Here is a 23,477-nt window from a genome sequence, read left to right as displayed (position 1 = left end):
CTCCATTCCACTATCTCCCAGTATATCCCAGTCCCCTCCACTAACTCCCATGCCCCTATCCCTCTCTCCCAGGCCCTCCACATCCCCTCCCAGGCCATCCCAGTCCCTCCCAATCCCTCCACTCCATCCCTCATCCTTTCCCACTTCCCTCTCAGTCTCCTCCCACTCCTCACCAGTCCCTCCCAATCCCATCCCACTTCCCAGGTCTCCCTCCCATTCCCCTCCCTGCCTCTCTCACTCACTCACAATCACCCTAGTCTGGAAGGGGACTGGGGCATACTGGGAGACACTGGGATGGACAGGGAAGGACTGGATTGGGACTGGGACGGTCTGGGAGAGGACTGGGAAGGAATGGCACAGGACTGGCAGGGACTGAGGACTGGGAGAGGACTGGGATGAGTCCTTTCCCAGTCCAACTCCAGTCCCTCCCAGTCCTCTCCCATTTCCTCCCAGTCCTCTATCAGGCCCACCCAGCCCCCTCCCAATCCTTCCCAGCCCATCCCACTGGCTCCCAGTATATCCCAGTCCCCTCCCATGCCACTCCAACCACCTTTCACACCCTCCCACCACCTGCCCAGTCCCCTCCCAGTCACTCACAATCCTTTCCAAATCCCCTCCCTGTCCCATCCCAGCACCTTCCAGTCTCATTCCCCTCCCTTAACACCTCTCAGGCCCCTTCCCAGTCCTCTCCCAGTTCAGCTCAGTCCTTCCCAGATCCCTTCCCAGCCCATCCTACTCCCTCCCAATCCCTCCACTCCATCCCTCATCTTTTCCCACTTCCCTCCCACTACCTCTCAGTCCCTCCAAGTCTCCTCCCACGCCTCACCAGTCCTCCCAATCCCATCCCACTTCCATCAGTCCCTCCCATTCCCCTCCCTGTCCCATCCCAAGACCTCTCAGGCCCCTTCCCAGTCCATCCCACTCCCTCCCAATCCCCTCCCAATCTCTCACAATCCCATTCCAGTCCTACCCAATCCCTCCTGGTCTCCTTCCAGTCCTCCTCAGTCCTTGCCAGGCCTCTCCCAATCCAAATCCAGTCCTTACCAGCCCCTTCCCACTCCCCTTCCCATCCCTTTCCCTTCACTCCCAATCCCCTCCCAGTCTCACCCAGCCCCCTTCCAATCCTTCCCAGTCCATCCCACTAGCTTCCAGTACATCCCAGTCCCCTCCCAGTCCCTCACAATGCCTTCCAGGCCCTCACAACTACCTTTCACACCCTCCCACTACCTTCCCAGTCCCCTCCCAGTCACTCACAATCCATTCCAGATCCCTTCCCATTCCCTCCCAATGCCCTCCCAGGCCACTCTTCTCCCTGACACCTCTCAGGCCCCTTCCCACTCCGTCCCACTCCATCCCAATGCCCTCCCAGTCTCCTCCAAGTCCTTCCCAGTTCCTCTCAATCCCTCCCACTCCCCTCCCAGTCCCTTCCTGGCCTCTCCCAGTTCCCCCACAGTCCACTCCCAGTCCCAGTCCAGTCCTTACCAGGTCCATCTCAGTCCCCTCCCAGTCTCTCTGAGTCCCACCCAGTCCCTTCCCAGTCCCATCCCACTCTCTCACAATCCCATTCCACTCCTTTCCCAGTACATACCACTCCGCACCCAGTTCTTTTCAGTCCCTTCCAATCCTCTCCCATTTCCCTCCCAGTCCCAATCCAGTCCTTTCCAGCTCCAGCCCAGTCCCCTCCCAGTACCTAGTGCCATTCCAGTCCTCTCCCAGTCACAATCCATTCCAAATCCCTCTCCATTCCCTCCCAATCCACTCCCACTCCATTCCACTATCTCCCAGTATATCCCAGTCCCCTCCACTAACTCCCATGCCCCTCTCCCTCTCTCCCAGGCCCTCCACATCCCCTCCCAGGCCATCCCAGTCCCTCCCAATCCCTCCACTCCATCCCTCATCCTTTCCCACTTCCCTCTCAGTCTCCTCCCACTCCTCACCAGTCCCTCCCAATCCCATCCCACTTCCCAGCTCTCCCTCCCATTCCCCTCCCTGCCTCTCCCACTCACTCACAATCACCCTAGTCTGGAAGGGGACTGGGGCATACTGGGAGACACTGGGAAGGACTGGATTGGGACTGGGACGGTCTGGGAGAGGACTGGGAAGGAATGGGGCAGGACTGCGAGGGACTGAGGACTGGGAGGGGACTGGGATGAGTCCTTTCCCAGTCCAACTCCAGTCCCTCCCAGTCCTCTCCCATTTCCTCCCAGTCCTCTATCAGGCCCACCCAGCCCCCTCCCAATCCTTCCCAGCCCATCCCACTGGCTCCCAGTATATCCCAGTCCCCTCCCATGCCACTCCAACCACCTTTCACACCCTCCCACCACCTGCCCACTCCCCTCCCAGTCACTCACAATCTTTCCAAATCTCCTCCATATCCCATCCCAGCACCTCCCAGTCCAATTTCCCTCCCTTGACACCTCTCAGGCCCCTTCCCAGTCCTCTCCCAGTTCAGCTCAATCCTTCCCAGCCCATCCTACTCCCTCCCACTCCCTCCCCGTTCCTCTGAATCCCACCCACTCACTCCCAATCCCTTCCCAGTCTCTCACAATCCCATTCCAGTCCTACCCAATCCCTCCTGATCTCCTTCCAGTCCTCCTCAGTCCATTCCAGGCCTCTCCCAATCCAAATCCAGTCCTTACCAGCCCCTTCCCACTCCCCTTCCCATCCCTTCCCCTTCCCTCCCAATCCCCTCCCTGTCACTCTCTGTCCCTCCCAGTCTGCTCCCATTTCCTCCCAATCCCCTCCCAGTCTCACCCAGCCCCCTTCCAATCCTTCCCAGTCCATCCCACTAGCTCCCAGTACATCCCAGTCCCCTCCCAGTCACTCACAATGCCTTCCAGGCCACCCCAAATACCTTTCACACCCTCCCACTCTGGCCCAGTCCCCTCCCAGTCACTCACAATCCATTCCAGATCCCGTCCCATTCCCTCCCAATGCCCTCCCAGGCCACTCTCCTCCCTGACACCTCTCAGGCCCCTTCCCACTCCGTCCCACTCCCACTCCATCCCAATGCCCTCCCAGACTCCTCCAAGGCCTTCCCAGTTCCTCTCAATCCCTCCCACTCCCCTCCCAGTCTCTTCCTGGCCTCTCCTAGTTCCCTCACAGTCCTCTCCCAGTCCCAGTCCAGTCCTCACCAGGTCCATCTCAGTCCCCTCCCAGTCTCTCTCAGTCCCTTCCCAGTCTCCTCCCAGTCCTCTATCACTCCCATCCAACCTCATCCCAATCCTTCCCTGTCCGTCCCACTAGCTCCCAGAATATCCCAGTCCCCTTCCAGTCACCTCCCACTCCCTCCTAATCCCCTCCCTGTCCTCTCCCAGTCACTCACAATTCATTCCAGATCCCTTTCCCTTCCCTCCCAATCCCCTGCCACTCCCTCCCATTCCATCTCATTCCTCTCCCACTTCCCAGCAGTCCCTCCCATTCTCCTCCCTGTCCCATCCCAGCACCTCCCAGGCCCATTCCCCTCCCTGACACCTCTCAGGCTCCTTCCCAGTCTTCTCCCAGTTCAGCTCAGTCCTTCCCAGATCCCTTCCCAGTCCATCTCACTCCCTCCCACTCATCCCACTCCTTCTCCGTGTCTCTGAATCCCACCCATTCCCTCCCAGTCCCATCCCACTCTCTCACAATCCCATTCCACTCCTTTCCCAGTACATCCCACTCCACACCCAGTCCTTTTCAGTCCCTTCCAATCCACTCCCATTTCCCTCCCAGTCCCAATCCAGTCCTTTCCAGGTCCATCCAAGTCCTCTCTCAGTCTCTCCCAGTACCTAGTGCCATTCCAGTCCTCTCCCAGTCACTCACAATCCATTCCAGATCCCTCTCCATTCCCTCCCAATCCACTCCCACTCCATTCCACTATCTCCCAGTATATCCCAGTCCCCTCCACTAACTCCCATGCCCCTATCACTCTCTCCCTCCACATCCCCTCCCAGGCCATCCCAGTCCCTCCACTCCATCCCTGATCCCTTCCCACTCCATCCCATTCCCTCCCAGTCCGTCCCAATGCCCTCCCAGTCTATCCCAGTCTCTCCCTATCCCCACACAGTCACAACCAGTTCCCTCCCAGTGCCTACCAATTACCTCCCAGTCCCTGACAATCCCTCACAGTCTGCACCCTGTGCCCCATCCCTGCCCGTCACACCCAGTTCCCTCCCAGTCCCTCCCAGTCAGGCTCCCTGGGAGGGGCTGGGAGGGAAATGAGAAGGATTGGGATAGAATTTGGAGGGCCTGGGAAGTTGTGGGATGGAAATGGGAGGGGACTGGGCGGGGGACTGGGAAGGAAGTGGGAGGCATTGGGAGGGAGTAGGAGAGAACTGTTAGGAACTGGGAGCGAGTTGGGAGGGAACTGGGAGGTACTGGAAAGGGATTTGGAGGGACTGGGAGGGGAGGGCTGGGGACTGGAACCGAAGTGGTAGGGACTGGGACAGACTGGGAGGGGACATGAAGGTGTGTTGGAGGTACTGGATGGAATTGGGAAGCACTGGGACGGGACTGGGCAGGAACTGCGAGGAAACTGGGAGGGTGTGGGAGGGAACTGGCAAAGACTGGGAGGGACTGGAGGGGACTGGGAAGAACTGGATGGGGAGTGGGAGGGACTGGAACAGAAGTGGGAGGGGAATGGAAGGGACTGGGAGGGAACTGGACCCCAACTGGGGCAAACTGGGCCCAAACTGGGACACACTCAACCCAAACTGCAGGGGAGTGGTCGCAGACTGGGGGGGTCTGGTCCCAAACTGGGGCACACTGGAACAAAACTGGGGGGGGACTGGTCCCGAACTGGGACGCACTGTTCCCAAACTGGGAGGGGCTGGTCCCGAAATGGGACACTCTGTTCCCAAACTGGGAGGGGCTGGTCCCGAACTGGGATGCACTGTTCCTAAACTGGGGGGACCGGTCCTGAACTGGGACACACTGTTCCCAAACTGGGGGGGCTGGTCCCAAACTGGGACGCACTGGAACAAAACTGGGAAGGGCTGGTCCCAAACTGGGACGCACTGGAACAAAACTGGGAAGGGCTGGTCCCAAACTGGGACGCACTGGTCCCAAACTGGGAGGGGCTGGGCCCGAACTGGGAGGGGCTGGGCCCGAACTGGGAGGGGCTGGGCCCGAACTGGGAGGGGCTGGGCCCGAACTGGGGGGACTGGTCCCGAACTGGGATGCACTGTTCCCAAACTGGGGGGACTGGTCCCGAACTGGGATGCACTGTTCCCAAACTGGGGGGGACTGGTCCTGAACTGGGACGCACTGTTCCCAAACTGGGGGGCTGGCCCAGCGCAGCCAATGGGAGCGCTGCTGCCCGAGCCCCACTGGCCAATCAGAGCGTGGCCTGGCCCTCCTGCTCTGTCAGCGCCGGGAGGGAGGGAGGGAGGGAGGGGGGAGGGAGACCAAACGGCAGCAGGGGCACAGAGGAGGCTCCCAGCGCCCCCAGAGCAGCTCCCAGTGCCTCCAGGTAAGATTCCCAGTCCCATCAACCCCCCTCCCAGTCCCTCCCAGTTCCCTTCCAGACCTCTCCGAATCCTTCCCAGTCCCTCCCAATTCCTCTGCAGTGCCTCCCAGTTCCCTCCCAGACCTCTCCCAGCCCCTCTCTAATCCCATCCCAGTCCCTGCCCAATCCTGCTCCAGTCTCTCCCAGACCACCTCCCAATCCCTCCCAGTCTGTCCCAGTTCTTCCTAGGATCACTTTCAGTTCCCATCCAGGCCTCTTCCAAGCCCTCTCATTCCAGTCCTTTCCCAGTACAACCCAGTCCTCACCCAGTCCCAATCCAGCCCTTACCAGGTCCATCCCAGTCTCCTTTCAGTCTCTCTCTGTCCCTCCCAGTCCCTTCCAACTACCTTTCAGACCCTCCCAGTTCCTTCTCATTCCCTTCCCATTCCCTCCAAGTCCCCTCCCACTCCATCTCAGTCAATCCCATTCCCCTCCCTGTCCCATCCCAGCACCTCCCAGGCCCATTCCCCTCCCTGACACCTCTCAGGCCCCTGCCCAGTCCCACCCAATCCCTCCCAGTCCCCCCCCCAGTTCCACTTAATCCTTCCCAGTCCATCCCACTCCCTGCCACTCCATCCCAATGCCCTCCCAGTCCTTCCCAGTCTCCCACAGTTCCTCTGAATCCCACCCACTCCCTCCCAAACCCCTCCCAGTCCCATCCCTGTCTCTCACAACCTCATTCCACTCCCTTCCCAGTACATCTCACTCCCACTCCTCTCCGATTGCCTCCCAGTCCCCTCCCAGTCACTCACAAACCATTCCAGATCCCTTCCCATTCTCTCACAATCCCATCCCACTTCCATCAATCCCTCCCATTCTCTTCCCAGTCCCATTCCAGGACCTCCCAGTCCCATTCCCCTCCCTCACACCTCTCAGGCACCTTCCCAGCCTCACCCAATCCTTCCCAGTCACTTCAGTCATTCATAGATCCCTTCCCAGTCCATCCCACTCCTTCCCACTCCCAGTCCTCCCCAGCCCCTTCCAGGCCTCTCCCAGTTCCCTCGCACTCCTCTCCCAGTCCCAATCCAGTCCTTACAGGTCCATCCCAGTCACCTCCCAGTCTCTCTCAGTCCAACCCGGTCCCTTCCCAGCCCAACTCCAGTCCCCTCCCATTTCCTCCCAGTCCCTCACTATCCCATCACACTCCTTTCCCACTACATCCCACTGCCCTCCCAGTCCTTTTCAGTCCTTTCCAGCTCCATCCCAGTCCCCTCCCACTCCCTCCTAGTCCCTTTTTATTGCCATTCCACTCACTCACAACCATTCCAGATCCATTCCCAATCTCTCCCACTCCATCCCACTATATCCCAGTCCCCTCCACTAACTCCCGAGCCCCTATCCCTCTCTCCCAGGCCCTCCACATCCCCTCCCAGGCCATCCCAGTCCCTCCCAATCCCTCCACTCCATCCCTCATCCTTTCCCACTTCCCTCCCACTACCTCTCAGTCCCTCCAAGTCTCCTCCCATGCCTCGCCAGTCCCTCCCAATCCCATCCCACTTCCATCAGTCCCTCCCATTCCCCTCCCTGTCCCATCCCAAGACCTCCCAGGCCCCTGCCCAGTCTCACCCAATCCCTCCCAGTCCCACTCACTCCTTCCCAGTCCCCTTCCCACTCCATCCCACTCCCACTCCATCCCAATGCCCTCCCAGTCTCCTCCAAGTCCTTCCCAGTTCCTCTCAATCCCTCCCACTCCCCTCCAAGTCCTTCCCAATCCCTTCCTGGCCTCTCCCAGTTCTCTCACAGTCTTCTCCCAGTCCCAATCCAGTCCTTACCAGGTCCATCTCAGTCCCCTCCCTGTCTCTCTCAGTCCCGCCCAGTTCCTTCCCAGTCCAACTCCAGTCCCCTCCCATTTCCTCCCAGTCCTCTATCACTCCCACCCATCTCCCTCCCAGTCCATCCCACTAGCTCCCAGAATATCCCAGTCTCCTTCCAGTCACCTCTCTCTCAGTCCCCTCCAAGGCCCTTCCAGGCCCCTCCAACTACCTTCCCATTCCCCTCCCAGTCTGCTCCCACTCTGGCCCAGTCCCCTCCAGTCACTCACAATCCATTCCAGATCCCTTCCCATTTCCTCCCAATGCCCTCCTACTCCAGCCCAGTGCATCCCATTCCTCTCCCAGTTCCCAACAGTCCCTCCCATTACCCTCCCTGTCCCATTCCCCTGTCTCCTCTCAGTCTCCTTCCCAGTCCCAACCACTCTCTCTCACTCCCCTCCCAGTCCCATCCCAGTTTCTCATAATCCAATTCCACTCCTTTCCCAGTACATCCCACTCCCCTCCCAGGCCTTCTCTGTCCCTTCCAGTCCTCTCCCATTTTCCTCCCAGTCCTAAGCCAGTACTTACTGGGTCCATCCCAGTCCCAGTCCTCTCCCATTTCCTCTCAATCCACTCCCAGTCCCACCCGGCCTCACCCAATCCTTCCCAGTCCATCCCACTAGCTCCCAGTACATCCCAGTCCCCTTACTGTCACCTCCCAAGTCCCTCCCAGTCCCCAGTCCTCTCCCACTCCGACCCAATCCCCTCCCAGTCACTCACAATCCATTCCAGATCCCTTCCCATTCCCTCCCAATCCCCTCCCAGTCTCTCACAATCCCATTCCACTCCTTTCCCAGTACATCCCACTCCCCTCCCAGTCCCTTCCAATCCTCTCCCATTTCCCTCCCAGTCCCAATCCAGTCCCCTCGCAGTCTCTCCCAGTCCCTAGTGCCATTCCAGTCCTCTCCCAGTCACTCACAATCCATTCCAGATCCCTCTCCATTCCCTCCCAATCCTCTCCCACTCCATTCCATCATCTTCCAGTATATCCAAGTCCTCTCCACTAACTCCCAAGCCCCTATCCCTCTCTCCCTCCACATCCCCTCCCAGGTCATCCCAGTCCCTCCCAATCCCTCCAGTCCATCCCTGATCCCTTCCCACTCCATCCCATTCCCTCCCAGTCCGCCCCAATGCCCTCCCAATCCCTCCCAGTCTATCCCAGTCTCTCCCAATCCCCACACAGTCACATTCAATTCCCCTCCCTGACACCTCTCAGGCCCCTTCCCAGTCCTCTCCCAGTTCAGCTCAGTCCTTCCCAGATCCCTTCCCAGCCCATCCTACTCCATCCCACTCCCTCCCCATTCCTCTGAATCCCACCCACTCACTCCCAATCCCTTCCCAGTCCCTCACTATCCCATTACACTCCTTTCCCACTACATCCCACTGCCCTCCCAGTCCTTTTCAGTCCTCTCCCAGTCCCCTCCCACTCCCTCCTAGTCCCTTTCTATTGCCATTCCACTCACAACCCATTCCAGATCCATTCCCAATCTCTCCCACTCCATCCCACTATATCCCAGTCCCCTCCACTAACTCCCGAGCCCCTATCCCTCTCTCCCAGGCCCTCCACATCCCCTCCCAGGCCATCCCAGTCCCTCCCAATCCCTCCACTCCATCCCTCATCCTTTCCCACTTCCCTCCCACTACCTCTCAGTCCCTCCAAGTCACCTCCCACGCCTCGCCAGTCCCTCCCAATCCCACCCCAGTCCTACCCAATCCCTCCTGGTCTCCTTCCAGTCCTCCTCAGTCCTTTCCAGGCCTCTCCCAATCCAAATCCAGTCCTTACCAGCCCCTTCCCATCCCTTCCCCTTCCCTCCCAATCCCCTCCCAGTCTCACCCAGCCCCCTTCCAATCCTTCCCAGTCCATCCCACTAGCTCCCAGTACATCCCAGTCCCCTCCCAGTCTCTCCTAATGCCTTCCAGGCCACCCCAACTACCTTTCACAACCTCCCACTACCTTCCCAGTCCCCTCCCACTCTGGCCCAGTCCCATCCCAGACACTCACAATCCATTCCAGATCCCGTCCCATTCCCTCCCAATGCCCTCCCAGGCCACTCTCCTCCCTGACACCTCTCAGGCCCCTTCCCACTCCATCCCAATGCCCTCCCAGTCTCCTCTAAGTCCTTCCCAGTTCCTCTCAATCCCTCCCACTCCCCTCCCAGGCCCTTCCTGGCCTCTCCCAGTTCCCTCACAGACCTCTCCCAGTCCCAATCCAGTCCTATCTCAGTTCCCTCCCAGTCCTCCCCCACTTCCTCTCAGTCCTCTATCACTCCCACCCAGCCTCATCCCAATCCTTCCCAGTCCATCTCACTAGCTCCCAGTATATCCCAGTCCCCTTCCAGTCACTCACAATTCATTCCAGATCCCTTTCCCTTCCCTCCCAGTCCCCTTCCACTCTCTCCCACTCCATCTCATTCCTCTCCCACTTCCCATCAGTCTCTCCCATTCCCCTCCCTGTCCCACCCCACCACCTCCCAGTCCCACCCAATCCCCCCCCAGTCCCCTCACAGTTCCACTCACTTTTTCCCAGATCCCTTCCCAGTCCATCCCAATGCCCTCCTGGTCTCCTCTCAGTCTTTCCTAGTCTCTCCCAGTTCCTCTGAATCCTACCCACTCCCTCCCAATGCCTTCCCAGTCCCTTCCAGGCCACCCCAACTACCTTTCACATCCTCACACTACCTTTCCACTCCCCTGCCAGTCTCTTCCCAGTCCCCTCCCAGTCACTCACAATCCATTCCAGATCCCTTCCCATTCCCTCCCAATGCCCTCCTACTCCAGCCCAGTGCATCCCATTCCTCCCCCAGTTCCCACCACTTCCTCCCATTACCATCCCTGTCCCTCCCAGACCCATTCTCCTCACTGCCACCTCTCAGTCTCCTTCCCAGTCCCACATAATCCCACTCCAGTCATTTCCCAGTACATCCCACTCCCCTCCTAGACCTTCTCTGTCCCTTCCACTCCTCTCCCATTTTCCTCCCAGTCCTAATCCAGTCCTTAGCAGGTCCACCTCAGTCCCCTCCCAGTCTCAGTCCAACTCCAGTCCCTCCCAACCTCTCCCAGTTCCTCTCAATCCACTCCCAGTCCCACCCAGCCTCACCCAATCCTTCCCAGTCCATCCCACTAGCTCCCAGTACATCCCAATCCCTTCCAATCCCCTCCCACTCTGGCTCAGTGCCCTCCCAGTCTCTCATAATCCATTCCAGACCCCATCACATTCCCTCCCAATCCCCTCCCACTCCCTCCAAGCCCAGCCCATTCCTTTCTAACTTCCCATCAGTCTCTCCCATTCCCCTCCCTGCCCCATCCCACTACCTCCCAGTCCCATTCCCCTCCCTGGCACCTCTCAGGCCCCTTCCCAGTCCCCTCCCAGTTCAGCTCAGTTGTTCCCAGTCCCACCCACTCTCTCTCCGTCCCCTCCCAGTCCCAGCCCAGTCTCTCACAATCCAATTCCACTCCTTTCCCAGGACATCCCACTCCCCTCCCTGTCCTTTTCAGTCCCTTCCAGATCTTTCCCAGTTCCCTCACAGTCATCTCCTAGTCCCTCCCAGTCTCAGTCCAGTCGTCATCAGGTCCATCCCAGTCTCTCCCAGTCCCTCCCAAGCCCCTATCAGTCCCACCCAGCCCTCCCCCAATCCTTCCCAGTCCATCCCACAGTCTCCCAGTATATCCCAGTCCCCTTCCAGTCCTTTCCCATTCCCTCCCATTTCTCCACAAGTTCCCACGAGTCCCTCACAATCTCCTCCCTATCCCATCCCAGTACCTCCCAGTCCCACTTCCCTCCCTGGCACCTCTCAGGCCCCTTCCCAGTCCCATCCAATCCCTCACAGTCCCCTCCCAGTTCCACCCTCTCCTTCCCAGGTCTATTCCCAGTCCACCCCACTCCCAGTCTCCTCCCGGTCCTTCCCAGTTCCTTTGAATCCCACCCACTCCCTACAACCCCCTCCCAGTCCCACCCCAGTCTCGTTCAATCCCATCCCACTCCTTTCCCAGTACATCCCAGTCCCCTCCCACTTCTTCTCAGTACCTTCCAGGCTTCTCCCAGTCCCAATCCAATCCTCACCAGTCCCTTCCCAGTCCATCCCAATCCCCTCCTAGTCCCTTCCAGTGCCCTCCAACTACCTTGCACACCCTCCCACTACCTTTCCACTCCCCTCCCACTCTGGACTAGTCCCCTCCCAGTCCCAATCCATTCCAAACCCCTTCCCATTCCCCCCAATCCTCTCCCTGGCCCAGTCCCCTCCCTGCCACCTCTCAGTCCCCTCCCAGTCCTTCTCAGTCCCTTCCAGGCCTATCCCAGTTCCCTCACAGTCCTCCCCCAATACCTCCCAGTCCAAATCCAGTCCATACCAGGTCCATCCCGGTCCCTTCCCAATCCCATTCCAGTCCTCTCCCATTTCCTTCCAATCCTCTATCAGTCCCACCCAGCCTCCTCCCAATCCTTCCCAGTCCATCCCCCTAGCTCCCAGTCTATCCCAATCCCTTCCCAGTCCCCTCCCACTCTCTCACAATCCATTCCAGATCCCCTCCCATGCCATCTCATTCCTCTCCCACTTCCCATCAGTCCCTCCCATTCCCCTCCCTGTCCCATCCCAGTACCTCCCAGTCCCATTCCCCTCTCTGACAGCTCTCTGTCCTCTTCCCAATCCCTCCCAGTCCCCTCACTCCTTCCCAGATCCCTTCCCAGCCCAGCCCACTCTAAGTCCATCCCAGACTCTCCCAGTTCCTCTGAATCCCACTCACTCCCTCCCAATCCCCTCCCAGTTCCATCCCAGTCTCACAATCCCATTCCAGGCCTTTCCCAGTACATCCCAGTCCTTCTCAGACTCTCCCAGGCCTCTCCTAATACCCTCCCAGTCCTCTCCCAGTCCCAATCCAGTCTTTAACCAGGTCCAACCCATTCCCCTCCCATTCTCTCTCTGGCCTTCCCCCCCCTTCCCAGTTCCACACCAGTTCCTCCCAGTCCATCCCATTGCCCTCTCAGTCCCTTCGCAGTACCTCCCAGTCCCATACCCCTCCATGCCACCTCAGTCCCCTTCCCAGTCCATCCCAGTCCCCTCGAGTCTCTCCCAGATCCCTTCCCAGTCCATCCAACTCTCTCCCAGTTCCTCTGAATCCCACCCACTCCCTCCCAGTCCCTCACAATCCCATTCCACTCCTTTCCCAGTACTTTCACACTCCCAGTCCTTCCCAGTCCCTTCCAGGCCCATCCCAGTTCTCTCACAGTCCTCTCCCAGTCCCTCCCAGTCCCTTCCCAGTCCCTCCCAGGTCTCTGTCACTCCCACCCAGTCCTCTCCCAACCCTTCCCAGTCTATCCTACTGGCTCCCAGTATATGCCAGTCCCCTTACAGTCCTCTCCATCAGCTTCCAACCCCCTATCACTCTCTCCCAGTCCCTCCAAATCCCCTCCCAGTCCCTTCCCAGTCTCCTCCCACTGCCTCCCAGTCCCTCCCAGTCCCTCATCCTTTCCCACTTCCCTCCCACTACCTCTCAGTCTCTTCCCACTCCTCGCCAGTCCCTCCCAATCCCATCCCACTCCCCATCTGCCCCTCCTGTTCCCCTCCATGGCTCTCCCAGTCACTCACAATCACTCCCAGTCCCTCATCAATCCCTTCCCACTCCATCCCACTCCCTCCCAGTCTCCTCCCAATCTCTCCCAGTTCCTCTGAATCCCCCCCCAGTCTAGCCTGGTCCCCTCCTGGTCCTTCTCAGCGTCTCCCAAACCCCTCCCAGTCTGGCTCAGTCTCTCCAAGTCCCTCCCAGACCATCCCATTCCTCTTCCAGTTCCAAGTAGTCCCTCGCAATCCCCTCCCAGTCTCTCCCAATCCCTCCCAGTCACTCATTTATTCCTTCCCACTCCACCCCAGTCCCTCCCAGTCTCTCTGAATTCCTCCCACTCTCTCCCAATCCCTTCCAGTCCCTCCCAGTCTCTCCAAACTCATTCCACATCCCCTCCCACTCTCTCCCAATCCCTTCCAGTCCCTCCCAATCTCTCCACATTCATTCCACATCCCCTCCCACTCTCTCCCAATCCCTTCCAGTCCCTCCCAATCACTCCACATTCATTCCACATCCCCTCCCACTCTCTCCCAATCCCTTCCAGGCCCTCCCAGTCTCTCTGGATTCCTCCCAATCCCTTTCACTCTCCCAATCCCTTCCAGTCCCTCCCAATCTCTCCACATTCATTCCACATCCCCTCTCACTCTCTCCCAATCCCTTCCAGTCCATCCCAATCTCTCCAAATTCATTCCAGATCCCCTCCCTCTCTCTCCCAATCCCTTCCAGTCCATCCCAGTCCCCTCCTATTTCCTCCCAGTCCCCATCAGTCCCACCCAGCTCCTTCCCAGTCCATTCCTCTACCTCCCAGTATATCCCATTCCCCTTCCAGTCCCCTCCAGGAACTCCCAATCCCCTATCACTCTCTCCCAGTCCCTCCAATTCCCCTCCCACTCCCTCCAAATCCCCTTCCAGTCTCTCTCAGTTCCTCTGCAGGCTTCCCACTCCCTCCCAGTACTTCTCAGTGCCTCCCAAACCCCTCCCAGTCTGGCTCAGTCTCAGCCTCTCCAAGTCCTTTCCCAGTCCCTCCAAGTCCATCCCATTCCTCTCCCTGTTCCCATCAGTCCCTCCCATTCCCCTTCCTGTCCCATCCCAGGACCTCCCAGTCCCATTCCCCTCCCTCACACCTCTCACTCCCATTCCAGCCCATCCCACTCCTTCCCAGTCCATCCCAGTCTCTTGCAATCCCCCCAGAGCCTTTCCCAATACCCTCCCATGCCAAATTCCCTCTCAGTCTCTTCCAATTCCTTCTGATCCCTTCCAGATGCCTTCCCACTCCCTCCCATTGCCAGTCCAGTCCCCTCTCAGTCCAGCCCAGTCTCTCTCAGTCCTTCCCAGTCCCCTTCCAGTCCCACCCAGCCCCTCACAATCCCTCCCTGTCCATTCCACTATCTCCCAGTATATCCCAGTCTCCTTCCAGTCCCCTCAGTAACTCCCAATCCCCTATCACTCTCTCCCAGTCCCTCCAATTCCCCTCCCAGCCCCTTCCCAGTCCCCTCCCACTACCTCCCAGGCCTTCCCCATCCCGATCCCTTCAGGCCATCCCTGATGCCTTCCCAGACCCCTCCCTCTCCTCCCAATCCCTCCCAGTCACTCTCAGTTCCACTGAATCCCTCTCACTGCCTCCCAAACACCTCCCAGTCTGGCTCAGTCTCTCTCAGCCTCTCCAAGTCCCTTCCCAGTCCCTCCCATTCCACTCCCAGTTCCCATCAGTCCCTCCAAATCCCCTCACAGGCCCTTCCCAGTCCATCCCACTCAATCCCAATGCCCTCCCAGTCTCCTCCCAATCCCAGTCTCTCCCACTTCCACTGAATCCATCCCAATCCCTCCCAGTCTGGCCCTGTCCTCTCCTAGTTCCCTCCCCATTGCCTTCATTCCCATTCCTGTCCTTTCCTCCTCCATCCCATTCCCCTCCCAGCCCCTCCCCAGTCCATCCCAGTCTCTCTCGGTCCCAGTCCCTTCCAGTCCTCTCCCATTTCCTCCCAACCCCCTTCAGCCCTACTCATTCCCCTCCCAGTCACTCACATTCCCTCCCAGGCCCTCATGCATCCCTTCCCACTCGATCCCAATGCCCTCCCAGTCTCCTCCCAACCCCTCCTGGTGTCTCCCAGTCCCTCTGGACCCCTCCCAGCCGGGCAGCAGAAAGGCAGCAGCAGGAGCACATCCCAGCAGTAAAAGGATGTTAAATCCACCCCGACACAGGCACACAAAAGCCTCTGCAGGCAGCACAGCCTCGGCCCCTAGCCCAGCCCCTGCTCAGCTGCCCTGGCACCGCTGCCTCTGGGGCTCCACTGCCATCAGCCCAGAGCCAAGCAGCAAAGGCTGCACTGCACCAGCACCAACTGCACTGCGGCACAGGCTGCTGGCACAGCTGCCTCTCTGCCCAAGCACAGCCCTGAGCAGCAAGTGGCACAGCTGCACAAGTGACCTGCTTTGGCCAGCACAGCAACGAGGCCCAGGCAGCTCTGCCTTCTGGCTGCCACCTCCTGCACAGTGCCCCCAGAGTGCCCCTGAGGGGAACAGCTCTCCGAGGGAGACCTTAGCTGCAGCAGCACTGCCCAGCAGCCTCTCCAGGGCAGAGGCCTCTCCCCACACCTGAACACCCCCTTCAGTTTTCACTCCCTCACACCCTGAGCTTCTCCTCTGCAACCATCAGCACACTGAAAGGCCTAAGAGAAGGCTTTAAGCAAGGCTGGCACTTGGCACCAACTCACCACAGAGACATTTCTGCCCCCACAGCCACAGGAAATCCATTTCTGAACCAGCTGCAAGCAGCAATTGCATTTCAAACAGCTCCACGGCCTGGTACCAAAGCATCCCACCCTGCCAGGGCTTGGGGCTGAGGCTGAGTGCAGATCTGCAGCTGGGCTGGGGCAAAGCAGTTCAGCTCCCTGCAAAAAGAGAGAACAAACACAGCAGAGAACTCTCACCCAGGCACAAACAACAGAGACAGAAAGAGGGAGGCAACCTCCAGAGGACCCCAGGCCAACTTAGATGCCCACAATGCTCCTTCTGATGCCCCTGAACCCTGCTGCATCACCCCAGGCCCATTTTACCTGTCCCTAGACCCAAGACCCCTCCAAAGCTACCCAAGGACCCCCAAATCCAACCCAAGGACACCCCCAAAGACCCCCCCGCCAGTGACCCCCAAACCCTTCCCCAAGACCCTCCCCCAAGGACCCCCCCCCAAGAGACCCCCAAAGACCCCCCAGGTCCCCCCCAAAGAGCCCTCCAGGGATCCCCAAACTCCTCCCAAGGACCCCCCCCAGAGACCCCCAAATCCCTCCCCAGGTCCCCCCAAAGAACCCTCCAGGGATCCCCCCAGAGACCCCCAAGGACCACCCCAGAGACCCCCAAATCCCTTCCCAGGTCCCCCTCGAAGACCCCCCCAGAGACCCCCAAACCCCTCCCCAGGTCCCCCCCAAAGACCCCCCCCAAGAGACCCCCAAATCCCTCCCCAGGTCCCCCCCAGGGACCCCCCCCCAAGAGACCCCCAAATCCCTCCCCAGGTCCCCCCCAGGGACCCCCCCCAAGAGACCCCCAAATCCCTCCCCAGGTCCCCCCCAGGGACACCCAAACCCCTCCCAGGCCTCTCCCCCCCACCCCAGCAGGCCTCAGCCTCTCCCACTCCCCCCAGGCCCAGGCTCAGGCCCCGCGGCCTCGCCCCCAACTTTGACCCCTCAGGACCCCCCCCGCCAAAACCAGGCCCTTGCCCACTCCCCACCCCCCCCGGGTACGTGTCCCTGCCCCTCCCCCTCCTCCCCTCCCTGTCCCCTCCAGGCCGCTGGGGACACTCCAGGCCCTCCCCCCACTGACCCCCGCCCCCCCCCCAGCGGCAACCCCCACCCCACACAGACCTCTCCCCCCCCGCTCCGACCCCCACTCACCACCTCCGGGGCCCAGACTCCCCCCGGGCAGCCTTCAGAAAGGGGAGGGGCGGCGGGAACCGCCCCCAGAGCCACCTTGCTGAGGTCAGCGTCGCAGGCGGGACGTCGGCGCCATCTTGGTGAGGTCACCGCCGAGCCTGCGCTGCCGGCGGCGCCGTCGTGGTGAGGGCACTGCCAGCCTAGGAGCGGGCAGCGCCAGCTCACGGGGGGCGGCGCCAGCTTGCAGAGAGTCACTGCCAGCCTGCAGCGAGCGGTGGCGACTCGGTGAGGGCATTGCCAGCTTGCTGCGGGCAGTGCCAACTCGGTGAGGGCATTGCCAGCCGGCCGCGGCCAGTGTCAGATTGCTGCCTGCAGCAGCAGCCCGCGGCGCCATATTGTTAAGGTCACCACCGGCTTGCGGTGTTTCGGCGCCGCATTGATGAGGTCACAGCGAGACCGTCGTGCTCAGCGCCATCTTGGTAAGGTCACATTCAGCCTGTCGCGCTGGTCGCCATATTAGTGAAGTCTCTTGCAGACCTTCGCCCTCGGCGCCATATTGGTGAGGTCACCGCCGGCTTGCCGCCGCTCGGTGTCAATTTGGTGAGCTTAATGTCAACTCCGTGAGGGCAGTGCCAGCCTGTGGCGAGCGGTGGCGACTTGGTGAGAGCATAGCCAGCCTAGCAGCGGGCAGCGCCAGGACCGCGGCGTTGAGCACCATATTGGTAAGGTCACCCCCGGCTTGGGCGTTTCGGCGCCTTGTTGATGACGTCACAGTCAGACCGTCTCGCTCGGCGCCATCTTGGTAAGGTCACATGCTGCCTGTCGCGCTCATCGCCATATTAGTGAGGTCACATCCAGGCCGTCGCTCTCGGCGCATACTGGTGAAGTCACACCAACCCGTCGCGCTGAGTGCCATATTGGTGAGGTCGCTTCCAGTCCGTCGCGTTTGGCGCCATATTGGTAAGGTCTCCTCCAACCCGTCGCGCTCAATGCCATCTTGGTGAGGTCAGTGCCCACTCGGTGAGGGCAGTGCCAGCTTGCAGATGGCCACTGACAGGCTGCGGCGAGCGGTGGCGACTCGGTGAGGGCCTCAGCAGCACCCCCAGGCCAGGCTGAAGTGCTGCGGGGACAAGCTGAGGGCCTGAGTGGGCACTGGGGGGCGCTGGGCGGGGACAGGGAGGGGCTGGGGATTAGTGGGGGCATACAAGGAGGTGAGTGGGGGTCTCTGGGAGGCCAGTGGGCGGGTCTGCGGGTCCCTGGGTGGTCCCTAGGAGGGTCTGGGGGTCCCTGAGCCCTCCCCCCGCAGGCTCTGGGTCTCCCGGGGGGCTAGAGGCCTGCGGGGGGGTGTCCTCCTTCCTGGAGCTGCTGGGGCTGTGCTGCAGACCATCGAGCGCTTCGGAGGGGTGGGGCAGGGGCAGGCAGGGACTAGACACAGCATGGGGAGAGGGCGTGGCTATAGAGGGGGCGGGGAATAAGCATTGCACTGAGTGGGCGTGGCTAAGGAAAAGGGGCGGGGACCAGACACAGAACAGGGAAGGGGGCATGGCTCAGAAAGAAAGGGGCGGGGACTAGACAGCAAGGGGACAGGGGGTGTGGCTATGCAAATAAACAGGCAGCAACCAGAGCCAGGCAAGAAAGGCCAGGGAGGGGGCGTGGCTCCGCAGCCCGGGGGGCGTGGCTCCGCCAGCCCACTCCTCCCGCAGCAGCAGACCTCTGCAGAGCCCTGCAGTGCCCTAGAGACATCTCCAGACTCCTGCAGACAACTTCAGACCTTTCCAAGGGCTCTGCAGACCCTTACAGACCCCTGCAAACTCTTCACACCCCTAAGACCTCTACACACAGCCACAGCCTCCTCTGCAGAGCCCTGCAGCCCCCTCCACACCTTCAATGGATTCCTGCAGACACTTAACAGATGCCTGACAGAGCTCCACAGACCCCTGCAGACCTTTACAAGATGCCTGCAGACACCTGCGGGCCCAGAACAGAAACCTCCACACACCTGCTGAATGCTACAGACACTTGCACACCCCTCCAGCCTCCTAGAGACCTCTAGGGACCCCTCCCGACCTTTCCATAGAGCCCTGCAGACCCCTGCATGTCTTTAAGAGGCCCCTAGAGACCCCCACAGACCTCTACAGACTGCCAGAGAACCCTGCAGACCCCTACAGACACCTCGAGACCTTTGCAAGGCACCTCAAGACCTTCACAGCCTTTTGAGACACCTACAGCACCACAGACACCCCTACAGACCCCTAACCACCTCCACAGACACCCAGAGAGCCCTCCAGGCCCCTAAGGGTACCTACAGATGCCTCCAGACCCCCGCACACGTGCAGACAGCGCCGCAAAGGCTACTTACGGCAGCTGCGCTAAAACGCGTCTCCGATGCGGCGCCGCTGCCGAGCAACTCACCTGCCCGAACTCCTCTGCTGCGAGAGACAAAGAACGCAGCTCTGCCGGGGAACGCGGGAGGCTTCCCTCTGGCCCGAAACGCCCTGCCCGCCTGCCTGCCTGCCGCTCTGTGCTCGCCGCCATTCCGCTGCAGCCTGCTCAGCGCCACTGCGGCCCGCCCCCCGAGCGCCGGCCCGCCCCCCGAGCGCCGGCCCGCCCCCCGAGCGCCGGCCCGCCCCCCGAGCGCCGGCCCGCCCCCCGAGCGCCGGCCCGCCCCCCGAGCGCCGGCCCGCCCCCCGAGCGCCGGCCCGCCCCCCGAGCGCCGGCCCGCCCCCCGAGCGCCGGCCCGCCCCCCGAGCGCCGGCCCGCCCCCCGAGCGCCGGCCCGCCCCCCGAGCGCCGGCCCGCCCCCCGAGCGCCGGCCCGCCCCCCGAGCGCCGGCCCGCCCCCCGAGCGCCGGCCCGCCCCCCGAGCGCCGGCCCGCCCCCCGAGCGCCGGCCCGCCCCCCGAGCGCCGGCCCGCCCCCCCTGCCTGCCGCTTTTAACTCCTCACTCCAATACTTACAAATCCAAACCAGCTCTCAGCTCTCCCTCCCACCTCTCACCTTCCCCTCCTCTCCTCCCCTCCCCTTCCCTCAGCTTTCAGCCACTTCAATCGTGCACGGCCTTTAGAGACGAGGCAGGAAAACGGGCGACCGCCGCGGCTGAGGAAATGCAGTGTGGACAAGCAAACACACGGTGGCAGCACTGAGCACCGGCGCCACACCGCAGCCGCCACACAACTGCAGTACCCACGAGCAAACACCGGGGGGCAGCACACACAACCGAGAGCGCCTCTGCGCCCGGCCGGGGGCAGCGCCTTCAGCCCAGCGCCGCTCTGCCTACTGCCTTTGCCAACAGCACACCGCACGCAAGGCACAGCCAACGCTCTGCCACTCCTACACACTCAGTTTATAGGGACAGCTCTCAACTCCAGCTGGGGCTACTCAGCACTTCCTTGATCTACTCTGGAGGGACTGCGTGAACACTGGGGCCACACTGGAAGCACTGGGAAAGAGATATGTGGGTTACTGGAAGCACTAGGAGAACTGGAAGGGCACTGGTAGCATGAGGAAGAGCATCTGGAATTACTGGGAGGACACAGGGGCCATACTGGAAACACTGGGAGAGATGTGGATGGCACTGTGTGTGAGAGCACTTGGAAGGATTTTTGATGTTAATGGCACAGACTGTAAGGGACTAGAGCACTGGAAAGCAGATTTTTTTGCTCACAAGAACACTGGGAGTCACTGTGTCATACTGAGAGGCACTGGGAAGATTTTGGGGTTACTGCGAGGGCATTGGAAGCACTAGGAATGAAATTTGAAGTTACTGAGAGTATACTGGGAGTGACTGGGATGACACAGGAATACACAGGAGCACTAGGAAGGGTATTTGGGGGTTGCTTGGAGCACTGGGAGGGACTGAGAGAACACTGGAGCCACACAGGGAGTACGAGGATGGACTGGGAGTGCAGGTAGTGTTAGTGGGAGGACTTGGATGAGATTTTGGAGTTCCTGGGAGCACTGACAGGTCTGGAAAGGAACTGGGAGGTCTGGGAATACTGGGAAGGGATTTCGGAGTTACTGGGATCAGTGGGGCAGGCCAGGGGGCACTGAGTATTAATGGGAGCCCTGGGAAAGAGTTTTGGAATTATTTTGAGCACTGGGATGGACTGGGGGGCATTGAGTTTGGGATATTGGGAGAAACCAGGAAGTCACTAGGGTCACACTGAGAGCACAGGGAAGGAGATCTTGGGGTTAACTGGGACTGCTAGGAAAAATGGGAGGGCATTGGGACCACTAGGAAGGCAATTTGCAGTTACTGTGAGGGACTGGGACGACACTGGGTGTTACTGGGAGACCTGGGAATAGGTTTTGGAATTACTGGGAACACTAGGAGGGACTGAGAGTGCAAACAGTGTTACTGGGAGGACTGGAATGTGATTCTGGAGTTACTAGGAGCATCGTGTGGGACTGGGGGGCACTGGGGCCACACTGGGAGGCATTGTGTGTTACTTGGAACACCAGGAGGGACTGGAAGGCACTGAAGCCATACTGGGAGCACACATAGTGTTACTGGGAGCACTTGGATGAGATTTTGGAGCTCCTGGGAGCACTTGTGGCTCTGGGAGTACTGGGAAGGGATTTTGGAGTTCCTGGGAGCAGCGGGAATGACTGGAGGGCACTGGGTATTACTGGGAGACCTAGGAAAGGATTTTGGAATTCCTGGGAGCACCAGGAGGAACTTGAGGGCACTGGATATTACTGGGAGAGAAAGGACAGCACTTGATCTTACTGGTAGCACCAGGAAGAGAGTTTGGGATACTGGGAGGAACACTGTGGCCAAACTGGGAGCACTGGGAAGGAATTTTGGGGTTACTGGCAACAGTAGGCACAACTGTGTAGTATTGGGAGTCATCGGAAGGCACTGGATAATACTGCGAAACAGCACCAAATAATGAAAACCTGCCGGGTCTGGTCTGGGCAAACTCAACCTGAATCTGCAAACAGCCTGGGGCTAAAATTACTCTTTGAGAGTGCAGAGCAGTACAGCTGGCATGCGGCAGAGCTGTGTCTTCCCCGCCCCGCTCTCGGCCACACGGCGGCAGCAGTGAGGCGGAGAGCACGAGGCACCGGGGCACATGCGCTGCGTCCGCAGCAACGCTCAGGGCTTCAGCACTGCCGGCAGGCGGAGCGCCTATTTGGGCCAATCGGTCCCGAACCGGGACGGCAAAAGAGAAAAATGAGAAGTGTGAGCTTGTGAAACGGCTTCCCTACCGGGGCCAGAGAAACATTTAAAGGGGAGGATTAAGGTTTTAAATCCTTGCTATAAATACCATTTATGGGCAGTTTAGAAACCCCCTTAAAATTAGGAATTAGGCTGTTTAGGCTGTCTAGTTAACACTTATCTACAATCTCTGGGCTGCACAGAACAGCTGCTTAGACTGACTACGGAACACAGGAAGCGCAGACAGCTCCGTTCCTGCTGTTTTTCTGTTGAAACTAAAAGGAAGCTCTCTGTGGAGCAATTTCAAAGTCCATTACTTACGCGAGCTGTTCCAAAACGTGTCTCAGATCCGCCGCTGCTGATAATTGATTCGCTGAATCTTCCTGCACGAGAGAAAAAACCCCAAATCTCTCTCAATAAATACGCGAGCTTTTCCTTTACCCCCGAGTGGACGGTGGCTCCATGCCGCTCGCCTCCTTCGGTTCGGCTAGGCTCCATCCGTAGTGACTCGGGCTCGCTCCTTCATTCGTTTCGTTTCGTTTCGTTTCATTCCGTTCCGGCTTCGCACGGCTCAACTCAGCTCTGTCCGTCGCCGCGTGGGGCCACCGGCTCGGCTTGGGCTCAGCTCCGTTCCGCTCGACTCGGCTCAGGCTACCTCCGCCTCCAGAGCGCATGCGTGAGTACGCACTGCTCTAGGACGCATGCGGCGAATCCATAGCACTGCGCCGCTATACAACGCATGCGCGGAGACCCTAGCAACGCGCCGCTCCGCTCGCATGGCAACGAGGGCTTCTGCGGCGCACGCGCCAACTCGCTCGGAAGGCGTCGGGCCCCGTGCAGCAGGGGTTTCGATCTTCTAAACTCCTTTTTGGCATACAGTAGATACAGACTTGTTATTTTTAAATCCTTTTCAACTATAAAGGAATCCAAATTTTTATTATCCACACGCAGACGTCTGATGGGACAGCACTCTCCGCCGCAGAACTGCAGTGCCAACAATTTAACACTAGATGGTAGCACTGAACGCCGATGGGACAGCACTCTCCGCCGCAGAACTGCAGTGCCAACAATTTAACACTAGATGGTAGCACTGAACGCCGATGGGACAGCACTCTCCGCCGCAGAACTGCAGTGCCAACAATTTAACACTAGATGGTAGCACTGAACGCCGATGGGACAGCACTCTCTGCCGCAGAACTGCAGTGCCAACAATTTAACACCGGGTGGCAGCACTGAGCCGCTCAGCAGGCTCTGTTCCGTTTTGCCATTTACATAAATCAAACGAAGTATTTAAAAAAACACACACAAAGGAAAATCCACTATTTTTAATCTCTATATATACACGATTCATACTTATATCAACTGGATGATCTTAGGGTTGGACTGGACGATCTTTGAGGTATCTTCCAGCTGGATGTATTCTGTGAAATCTACAAGCCTCTATACAAAGAGGAGATATCGGGGAGTAATTTCAAAATCTTTTTCACATATAAATTAGTACAATTCTTCAATATCTGGATAAAAATGAGATATTTTTCTCTACTGGAACACGTTGCACTAATTCTTACAATTTCAAATCTTTTTTTTTCAATCCCCTCCAAGAATTT

The 23,477-nt window shown here is 59.5% G+C and overlaps 1 protein-coding gene across 26 annotated transcripts in view; it reads right to left on the bottom strand.

Annotated features, from left to right (window-relative positions):
• Nucleotides 1-22,576, bottom strand: part of LOC135188796 (protein disulfide-isomerase TMX3-like) — a 40,663-nt gene extending 18,087 nt beyond the window's left edge. For 18 of the 26 annotated variants that reach the window (XR_010307848.1, XR_010307834.1, XR_010307833.1 and 15 more), the window contains exon 1: nt 15,561-15,872. Coding sequence is in view for 3 of the 26 variants with exons in the window: in XM_064168462.1 (XP_064024532.1) it covers nt 15,561-15,663 (103 nt within the window). In the remaining 23 variants the exon portion in view is untranslated. Of the gene's footprint in view, nt 1-15,560; nt 15,873-22,191; nt 22,254-22,343 lie in introns of those variants that run through there. The other 8 variants (XR_010307853.1, XR_010307851.1, XR_010307854.1 and 5 more) reach the window with 8 other exon arrangements.
• Nucleotides 22,577-23,477: the final 901 nt, after the last annotated feature.

The sequence above is a fragment of the Pogoniulus pusillus genome, chromosome 30 (assembly GCF_015220805.1).
Source record: "Pogoniulus pusillus isolate bPogPus1 chromosome 30, bPogPus1.pri, whole genome shotgun sequence".
Lineage (NCBI taxonomy): Eukaryota > Metazoa > Chordata > Aves > Piciformes > Lybiidae > Pogoniulus > Pogoniulus pusillus.
This window is presented reverse-complemented; position numbering and strand designations above follow the sequence as displayed.